General features: G+C 40.2%; 1 protein-coding gene across 4 annotated transcripts in view; it reads right to left on the bottom strand.

The window, feature by feature from the left end:
- HGF (hepatocyte growth factor) overlaps positions 1-10859 on the bottom strand; it is a 56067-nt gene that overhangs the window by 26372 nt on the left and 18836 nt on the right. For all 4 annotated transcript variants that reach the window (XM_044423481.1, XM_044423482.1, XM_044423483.1 and 1 more), the window contains exons 6-7: positions 10538-10658; positions 3135-3253 (exon numbers count right to left, since the gene is read on the bottom strand). In XM_044423481.1, coding sequence (XP_044279416.1) covers positions 3135-3253; positions 10538-10658 — 240 coding nt within the window. The remainder of the gene's footprint in view (positions 1-3134; positions 3254-10537; positions 10659-10859) is intronic.

Below are 10859 nucleotides of genomic sequence, written 5' to 3'. Positions count from 1 at the left end.
GAAATGTTTAAACAGTATGAATTGTGGAGTACAAATTCCCAGTTCAATTCTCATGCTGGAGGAGGGCTCCAAATCTGTTTAATTTTTATTTTTCTGGCATATATAAACTGCTGCTAGCTGGCTTGGTAAGAGGCTCAATAGAAAAATGATGTATCAATGTGGAACTTGCTATAAACAAGCAGTATTACATATTTTTAAGGGGCTTATGCCTTCTTCTGAATTGAAATGTTGCACACAGTGTCAGCATCCCAACTAAAATTCTAAGACTTGTCCTCCCAGTCTGTGCAGGAAAATGTTATCTGCCTTAGGGGTGCATGAATCAGCAAAGTTCTTTAAATTCTTTCTTGAAGTTCATTCCAACTCAATTCTGAATCAGACTGCAAACTTTGGAGGTGGGGAGGGCAGATCTTTTCACATGAAAATTTGTGCTTATTTTCATGCATATTTTCCTGATATTTTTCATGCATTTTTTCTTATTTGGTCTATGAATCACATTACAAGCTTAGAACTGCACAGACTTTGGTCTGTAGACAAACAGAAAAAAATCCTAATTTAAAAATGAACTGAAGCAAATGTCTCATATATCCCTGATCCACCTGGAACACAACTATACGTCTGCAATGTTTTGCCTGGAAAGCGATTAGTTACATCTAGAGATGTGTGAGGAATATCTTTTGGGGGTGGCGACATGTCAGATTCCCCGGACTTGGCTCCCCAGATTCCAGCTCTCTTTCTTGTGACATGAGTCCAACTTTCAGGCAAATGTGCTGGACATTCACATGGCACTCACCGGGAATCAAGCACAGGTGTTGTCCCTCTTCCACACACATGTCTTGCAGCCTTTGTTTGTGCTGCAGGAGAAAGTTGCTGGTTGTACAACCAGACCTCCACAAGAATTTGTGGACTTTCTCTTGGCTTGGCTTGTTTTCTAAGACAGGGCTGAGTATGAACGGAAAACCCTGGAGTGAAGAGAGATGGATTCCAGAGAGCTAAGTTGCAACCCTAGCTACATTGCATTAGTTACCCTTAGACCGGAATGTTAGAAAGTGGCCATAATATAGAAGGAAAATAGATCAGGAAAACTGAATGCTAATCTAAGAAGTATACAGTAACACATTCTAATGGCATTAACTTGATTCAAGTATATCAAGAAACCTGGCAATACATCAGTGTTTTTTCATGAATTCAGATATATGTTTTATCACAGTAATTCTGAGTAACTTCCTGATGTGAACCCCTGGTACAGAGCATTCTTTTACCTGAGCTTGCAATTCCAGAATGATTCTGGAACATAAGGGATACAATCATTTTTAAGAAGGTTAGAATTCCACTAGTGAAACAATATACTTTAAAATGGTGGATTCTTACCTTTCATACATAAATTAGAGACAACACTTACACAGTGAGACTTACGAGTAGTTTGAGCCTTGTATGTACCATCTCTCTCTGTGCAAAGAACTTTTAATGTCCACTGCTTATATTTATTAATTATATTTATATCCCACCTTTTCTCTTACAAGGAACTCAAGGTGGCTTACATAATTTGCCACCTCCTCTCAATAATATACTCACAACAACAGTCCTGTGAGGTAGGTTGGGCTGAGAGTTTGTGATTGGCCCAAAGTCACCCACAGGGCTACATGGCTGAGTAGGGACTAGAACCCAGATTGCCTGAGTTCCAGACCCACACGCTTAACCACTGCACTACAGTGGCACCGTACAATGCCCCTTTCAACATTCAAAGCAATATTTTAATGTTATGTAATTCATTTCAATGGTTTCTTGAGATTTATAAGCAAAATGTCATTCAAGAAAACATAAGATACCCTATAAAGCCAATGGAGCTGAAGCTAGGTCGGTCATTTCAGACAAAGGCAGCCTCAGAAGGTTTCATATCTACCAACTGTGAGCAAAATTTGTTCTTTGGCTTGATCAGTTTCGTTTGCAACTCAAACGCTCAGGTAGCATGAAGTCCAGATGGCAATAAATCCACCAGATGTTTGTATTCTCAGGAGAGGTCTTTCAGTGCTGTTCTGCATATTAACTGCTAGCATAAAATAAAAATCACTAGACAGAGCACGTGACAGTTGCTTTTCAAGTTTGAGCTGCCTTAAATAGCCTGTCGGTGGGCTAACGCAGCTTGCATCTCTGCATGGAAAACACGGATTGCAAAAGAACCCAGACCTAGGGCCCTCATTTTCCCACAAGTAACCCCACCACTGATCTCAGAACTGCAACAGCAATGACTGAGAAGAGTAGTTTTTAATTCTCTCCTGGGATGCTTTGGGGACCTTCTGCGAGTGCTTCACTCTTCATTGTTATCGGCCTAGCTGCCATTACAAATTTCTCCTACGACATGATGCTTCGGGGAGGTCTGGACACATCCTAAGCCTGCCTTGGAGTTCTAATTGAACTGGGAAGCCATCCGAGAATATCTCCCAGGGAACAGGAAAGCAGATCCCACCCATGAAACCCAAGTAGCAGACATTATCCTTCGATAAGACAGATACAGATTCTCCCTTAACATGCAGCTGGCCCTACCCCTGAAGTCACATGCCTTCCCACAACACAACTCCGAGCATGCACATGTTAAGTATGGAAAAGTCTATGCAAAGGTACATGAATTTCTGGGAACTTGAACCCAACAGTATTAAGGTTCCAGCTCCAAGAGAAGCATGTAGAGATCCATGTGTGTACACTCTCCTCACGCACATCCATGGCTAACACATGGACATGGGCAAGGGCTGGGGAAGCTATGTGATTTCAGGGTCGAGGCCAGAAATGCAGCCATTTCCTGGTAATTATGTGAGAGCCCTTCTCACATTTAAGGAGCAATCCTGAACATATTTAGACAGAAAAAAGGCCTACAACTTCCAGCTGAAGCATGCTGGGATTTGTAGGGCTTCTTTCAGTCTAAACATGCATAGAACTGCAGTCTTAACGTGTGAAGAGAGTTGGAGAAAAAGTCTAACAGACAAGAGCAACAAGAACCAGTCAAGAACCATGCTGTTAATAACATGAGCCAAGCCTACACAAAATATACCAGGCAATGTAGACTTGGCCTTAGAGAGGTTGCTGGTCCCAGGTTTGGGGAAAGGAAAAAGGAGGTAAACAAACATTTGTGTTAAACTCACCACATGTTTTAATTGAGCAAAACTCCCAGCGGGTGTTTGGGTCAAGAGTATAACACCATGGCCTCGGCTTACCATCCGGATTGCGGCAGTAATTATCATCAAAGCCTTTGTCAGGATATCTGCAAAGCACAACAACAAGTCAAGCAAGTCAGCCTGGCAATGCTAGGCAGGCATGCGCGTGTGTACACATGCACACACACTCTCACACACAGGACAGTCCAAATGACCTCCAGTTTAGATACGAGTCATATTCCTCGTAACTGGCTTGGAGCCCAAACAAGTGAAGCACAGAATGCCGAAGGATGTGGGAGCAGTAGCAATGCACTCAGCAGCAGTAATATCTGGAAGAGAACTATTTTGATACGATGCAGGACATCAAATAGGGTCATTCTGCTAATTGGGCAACCTCCCATTAGTGTTGAGTCTGACACAATAGCCTTACTTTGCAATCTTCAGATGGCCCAATTAAGCGTGGACAATATAAACACTTCCTGGCATGGCAGACTCATTAAGCAAATGGGTTCTACAGTTCAACAACCCTGGGTTCAAACTGGAAGCTATTTTCAATAAACTCTAAGCTAATGATAGTTCTATTTTTAGAAACAGCTTATTTAGAGACCGTGCCCTCATTTCCAGCATTTCCAAGGAAAAAAAGACAAAAAGAAACTTAATATTCCTTGCCCTCCTTTATCTTGGCAGGTTTTTTCCCCCTTTTAATTATTCCCATACCCTTTTCCTGATACTACTGAAGGAAGTAAAGGAAAATGTTATGAGACAATATTGGACTTCTTGACTGAATAGCATTTCATTATTCAATTAGAACTGTTAGTTTGTTTTACATTTATTATACATGGTATGTCTGCAGGTGAATGATAGATTGTTTTAGGGGAATGCAGATGGTAACTTCCTTAGAACCTGAGGCTTTATACAACTGCTAACAGATGTAGTCCTCATGAGCAGATGAAAGCATGATTTACAATTGCCTGCTGAAGAAGTTTCTTTTACTCTCAAGAGTATTATTTTTAAAATTCTGATCCCATAACTTGATCTCACACTGTGAAATTCTCACACACTGAGAATTAAAACTACCCATTTTCTTTTCTTATAGAAGCCTTCCCTTACAGCAACAGTTGACCATGCAGCCTAGGGAGATGGGAGTTGAAGTCCAATTTAACTGGAGGGTACAAGTTTGGGGAATGCTGCCTTACAGTGAGGTTTGCAAAGCCAAGTCAGTGCTTCTCATAACAAACCCAGAAGGTTTTGCTACAAAATTTTCCATCATCAGAAGTCACTGAGCTTAGACTATTTTTTGCAACTTCAGTGAAGCTGATCTGTCAGTAACTGGGCAATTTTAAGATGTCTGTATCTTTCCAAAGGTGGTCCTTTAGCAATCCTAGGAAATGATGCTGTGAAGTGCAAGCATTCTCCACTTCTCCCAGGCCAGTTTGTTCACAGTTAACAACTGTATCTAATTTGAGTTGGAAGTTTCACTCTCAGTGAAAGCTATTCCCACTTGAGTATATATATGATCACAGGAGGTCTTATTAAATAGCCATGGAAAGGAGGAAAACCTCCTAAGAAAAGCAACGTCTTATGCAGTACTGAAGATCAGTATAAGTCAAATATTCAGGAATGTTAGCACCCGATTTCTCTGAAGGATGCTGGATACAATGCTACATTTTACTCTTCCAGGGAAGGTGTTAGAATTTTTCCAAATGAACAGTTCTTAGCATTGCTGTTCCAATGACATTTTGTCTTATCCCCTTAAACATTTTTTCTTCTGGTAAGAAGGAGAGAGGGAAGTGGTAGGTAAACACTGGAGGTTACAATTAGAAGGTGACTTTGTGTGGGCTTCTTTAATATTCCATAAAAGGAAAGAACCTCAGACTTCATCACCCAGTATTAACACTGAGTGGCCCATCTCACTTAATTAGTCAAGAGGGGCAATTACACTGCCCTTGATTACATAACTTGTCATGTACTCTTAATCATTTAAAGTGATACTTATTGCTGCCCACTTTTAGATTTAAGCATATGGTTCAGTACTTTTATAAGTTTTTTCGGCATACCCTGATAAACCGTTTAGCAAGGAATTACAATTAACGGGCAACAAGAGTGATGTGCCACCTAAATGTCCCACCTCTTCAATCTCAGGTACTTCCCTCCTACCTTAGTGGCTGTTAGAGACAAGTTAGAGATCCAGGATTTTGATCTGTGTGTGCTCCCTTGGCTGTAAGCCCAACTGAACTCAGTGGGATTCAGCCTCTGAGTAAACACTCACTGGACCTGGTTGTAAAGGGGACAACAGGTCACAGGGAGAGAAAAGGCAAGAATAGAATTCACCTTCAGCATAGAAGATTGTTTAAGCTGGCAGCTTTAAAAAAAGAAAAGCTAATTTTACTTTTGAGTCCCTCCTTTTCTGTGGGTCTCCATGCCTGCTTCCCCCATGCACTTGGGGGCAGGGGTGCAAATTACACGACTTTGTGTTAAAATTGAATCGATTTCATCTTCTCCATTGATTCCCATTAAACTTGGATTCCAGGCAGTTGTGATTAACAGTCAGGAGAACGGCTCTCCCCAGGCCTTAACACTGCTTTGATTTCAGGCCTTTCATTTTTAATGTACAGCTTAAATTGTTATTTAGGTGGCCATTGTAATAACTTAGGAAGTGTAATTGACACTTTTTTAGTGACTAAAATTTAAAACACACATAACTAATTGAGGCCAGGCGGCACATCCCATGCTCTGGCCCACCAAGGAAAACATTTAAAGCCAAATGTTCTATAATCTATATGGATAATGTTCTTTTAAAAATAGAGCATATGTTTTTGTTTACCTACCCCGGAGATGTCATTTCAAAGAGGAGAAGAAATGCTGGCAATGGTTAATCATAGATTGTTCTGAGCAAGTATTTAGTGAAGTCTCTGGTACTGTGATTTAATCTGTGCTAAGAAACCCTTTTCTAACAGCTTCATGTAATGCCACCTTTTCACTGCTCTTCAGACATGCAAAAGGACAAATCAGTCAGTATGTCCTATTCTAAACCCTGACAACGGCTCAGCAAGATTTAAGACAGGGCTGTTGCTTCTGGGTAGGTGGAGAGAAAAGGCAAAGATACACACGAGTACAAGAGTATACTACAACTTAAGAACTTTCACTCAGGAAGTGCCACTCTCACATTATGTAAAGAAAGTGGCTGAAGGAAAGACCTCACTGCATCATGCAGGTCTTTTGCTGTTTCTAACATGCATACAGCATATTCTGCAGTACAATTTACATGTAAGTTGCAGTGGCTTGGAGCTACAAGACAAAAAAAGACTGTGATACTGCTGTACATGTCTCCCCATGCACATCTGCACCAGGAGTTTGGCTGGGGATGCAGCGGTATTATTAATAAGCAATGGCACCGGTGTTTCTACAGCTAAATCTACGTGCTGATTGGCAGTTAGTCAGTAGGATTATGCTAGATTCTTCAGCTGAATTGTATTACTTGCAGAATGTAATGGTTTTCTGTAAGTTGCCCTGAGACTTTTAATGCTTACTTGTGGCTTCCTTTATGGAACTGAACCATCTCATACTTGGTTTTCCCTTCAATTTCTATCTTCAACTTTCCCTAGCATTATTGTCTTCTCCAGAGAGTCTTGCCTTCTCATGATATGCCCAAAGTACAACAGCCTCTGTTAAATCATTTTGGTTTCTAGGGAAAGTTCTGGCTTGATTTGATCTAGCACCATCCACTCCGCATGGGTGAGAAAACTAGAGAGTGACTGGGAAAAGAACTGTGTGGATGGTCTCCAGTAAACATTTGTACACTCAATAACCTTTTCTAGTTTATTAATTACTGTCCTTCTAAGTCTCAATCTTGGCTGCAGTCTCCCTTGCAATTGATGATTCAGACAAAGTATACAAAATCTTTCACAATTTCCATTTTGTTCACAATTTCCAGTTGTGTCATTATTTAAATTGTGACACAATTTAACGTTGTGTCATTCTTCTGTCGTCATGATTATTCTTTTGTTAGTGTTCAGCTGCAGTCCTCCTTTTGTACTTTCTTCTTTCACTTTCATCAGGAGCTTTTTCAATTCATTGCAGTTTTCTGCCAGTAAGGTGGTATCATCTGCATATCTTAAATTGTTCTTTCACCAAAGTTCACAACTTCTTCCTCTGACTGTAATCCATCGTTCCTTATGATATGTTCTACATCCAGACGGAACAAGTTGGGAGATAAAATACCCCCTTGTCTGATTCCTTTGCCCATAGAAATCTATTCTGTTTCTAGATATTCTGCCCTAGCAGTAGTTTTTTGTCCACAATACAGACAGGCAAGCGCTGAGCCTTCAGAACCATCCATAGCTTCTTCTGTTCCACACAGTCAAAGATTTTGCTGTAGGCTATAAAACATAGGCTGATACTCTTCTGAAGTTGTTTGGTGCCCTCCAGTAGCCAACATAAATTTGCAATGTGATCTCAAGTGCCTCTTCTTTATAGGATCCAGCATGAATGTCAGTCATTAGCCGCTCCATTCAAGGAAAAATTCCTTGTTGCAACCCTTGGGCATCACCCTGCTTGCATGGGAAATAAGTGTCATAATCCTATAGCTGTGGCACTCCTTAGCATCTCCTTTCTTGGGGACTGGCATGCATACCGAATGGTTCCAGTCTGTGGGCCACTGTTTGGTTTTCTCTGTTTGTTGGCAAGTTCTTGTTATGATTCGGAATGATTCAGTCAGTGCCAGCTGCCCATGCAGAAGGGGTGTGATAGCCCCTTTCTGGGCACAGTGCTGCTAGCTCCTGCCTGGATCTCAACTGTAACTACTGCTTTCTTCAATGAATACTACAAGAAAGCCAAGCTGGACCAGACCTGAGGACTATCTAGCCCAGGATTCCATCCACACAGTGGCCAAACAGTTCGGGGAACTCACAAGTAGGGCGTGAGAGCACCTCACAGACGCACATCCATCCCTTAGTGAAAGAGACTGTTCAGCTAGTTGTTCTGGGTTAGATTTTTCTCATCTTGAAATGGAACTGATAAGCAGTGGGAAGCATGAGTGAAGCTGAAGGTGCTCCAGTTACCTCAGCAAAAAAAATAAATCAGGTGAGATAAATCAGCTCTCTTTGTTTATATATCCTAAAGCCTGTGTTTTTTCAGGTGTAGTCTTTTTTACACACACACACACACACACACACACACACACACATCATAAGGAAACATATGCTATATTTTTATAAATATTCCACTAAAATAATTCCTTATAAGACTTTGAATATGTTTGAATATAACATTTTAACTATATTTTGTGGTTAATTTAATTTACCCCTAAACTTGGATTACAGTTCAAATCTTTGCTATAGGGATATATTTATGCTGCACATAAAATTGAAGATGATTACATTTTTATGAAATGTGAGGTATTTTGTTTGCTTATTGCATTAGAATGTTTGTTGGGCAGTAAAACTGAGTCATACAATCATGTCAAATCTGATAGCATTATTTACAGCAGTGGAAAATTTCCAGTTGCATTTTTTCCAGAAAACCCACATTACTGAGGATAGAACAGAACATTATCCCAGCTTAGGTCTGCCCAGTTACCTGGTCCCTTCTGTAATGTGAATCACTGTAAACATATGATCCAATATTATCACAGCCCATTCCTCCCTGTCCTTCCCTACAGGAGTCAAGGATGATGCAAAGAAGGAATGAGGAAAACCTATTACATAATGGTGAGTTTTCATGTGTTTCTATTGCAGTATATCATAAGAAAGAGGATAGGTACATTTTAACTACACCTGAATAACAGTATCTCCTAATTCAGGAATTTGACATGATATAAAAATATCAAGGTATGCAAGGTCTGTAGCTCAATGCATTTGAACTGAGAATAGGACACTATCAGTATTATCTACCATATAAAATATATAGGATTTAAAGTTTATTCCAAAACGAGGAACTAACTATGGTTTGCAAAATCCAATTTATGAAGGTTCTATCAAAAATCAATGGGAGTGCTCAAGGATAAGTATATTTTCAAAAGCAAAATGTTAAGGTATTTTATGCAATACATACCCATAGAAAATTCTGTCCTAAACCATACAAAGAGCTGGCCTAGGTTGCAATTAAGTATCACATGTGCCACTCTGTACTTGGATAATTTTTGTCTTTTAAGCTACAATATTCTTGAAACTTCCTTGGCTCACTTGTTGACATTAAATACATAAATAGCTGTAAGTAACTGCCCTAAACCATGAACTCACAACAATTTAAACACTACACTTGGTCATTCACAAACACAAATACTGCTTCTGAAGAAGAGAAAGAAAAGAGCAAAGATAAACATCAGATCATTTAGCACGAACCCTGTTATGGCTTTCTTAGGCAGAAAACCAAAAATCTGAAAAGAATAAAGACCAGCAGAGATTTGTGTGAATGTTAAATTCATAAATACTGTCCATTATTTTAGTACATTTAATAACATCAGATTAGAGACTACTTTGGTTGCTTTGGTCAATGATCCATGCCAGGAAATGTGTTGGTTTTGCTGGACTTTTTCAGCAGCTTTCAGTCCCATTGACCTGTTCAGTTCCATTATCTTCTGAAGCATCAATCTAATAAGGAACTTGTCAGCACTGTTATAAGATAGCTCCAGTCCCACTCGGAGGGGTGCTCTCAGAAGCTGGTGCTGGGGCAATCTGGGCTGACATCACAGCCACTGACTTGTAGTTTCCCGCAACCTTCCGCCCTACTAACCTTCTCCACTTTTTAACATAAACATGAACCCAGTAGGAGAGACTGCCTGCAATAAAAACCAGTTTAGAACTAAAACAGCTTCTTTGGATTTGGATGGAAAGAAAAAACAGAGCTGAGAGTTATCAGCCTACAGGTTGCACTGAACTTCAAAACTGAAGTTTGGACAGCTGAAGTTTTCTTTCTAAACTGGTTTTTGGTGTTAGCAATGGACTGGATGAAGGCAAACAAACTGAAATTCAATCCTTAGAAGATGCCAGTTCTGCCTAACTTTCAAAAAACAAACCAGCAAAACTGGAAACAGGGATTCAGCCTGTGCTAGAAGGGGTTTTACTCCCCTTGGGATATATTCCCAGACTCAGCCTTGAACCTGATTGCCCTGGTTTCCACAGTGGCCTAGAAGCGTGTTCACACAGCAGAGGCTAGTATGCTCACTAAACCAGATCCTGCAGACACCTGATCTGGCCATGGCCAAGCATGCACTCATGACATTCTGTTTCTCACACATTGTGTGGAACTGCCTTCAAAACTGTTCAGAAACACACAGGAACAATGTGCCTATAGCATTTGTGTCCCCTATAATGCATGGATGAATGAAGACAAAAATATATAAGTCCATTGCTTTTAAAAGCAAAACATAAAATGATAATGAGCATTTTTACTTCTCTGGACGAAATGGGTGCCTGTGTGGTCTCTGAAGGTCCCAACGTTGACATTCCTTGCCAGTTTCTGTGTGGTCCATTGGGCCTCTATAGCCTTCCCCATTGCATGTCATGCATTCAACTGAAAATGCAGAACAATGACTGTTTCGTTGGGCTGGTGACTTAAAGCATAATATTTTATTCCAATATTGCAGTTAAAAATGCATGCAATCAAATTCCAACCCACACGATCTTCAGTATATTTAAGACCAGAGTGGCTCCCGAATTTTCTCTAACTTCTTTTTGCCAAATAGTAAGGGGTTCTACATATTCTAAGCTGTCA

Source organism: Varanus komodoensis, unplaced genomic scaffold (genome assembly GCF_004798865.1).
Source record: "Varanus komodoensis strain SLA01 unplaced genomic scaffold, ASM479886v1 scaffold13_3, whole genome shotgun sequence".
NCBI classification, from domain to species: domain Eukaryota; kingdom Metazoa; phylum Chordata; class Lepidosauria; order Squamata; family Varanidae; genus Varanus; species Varanus komodoensis.
Note: the sequence above shows the minus strand (reverse complement) of the source record. Positions and strands in the feature narration are given on the sequence as shown.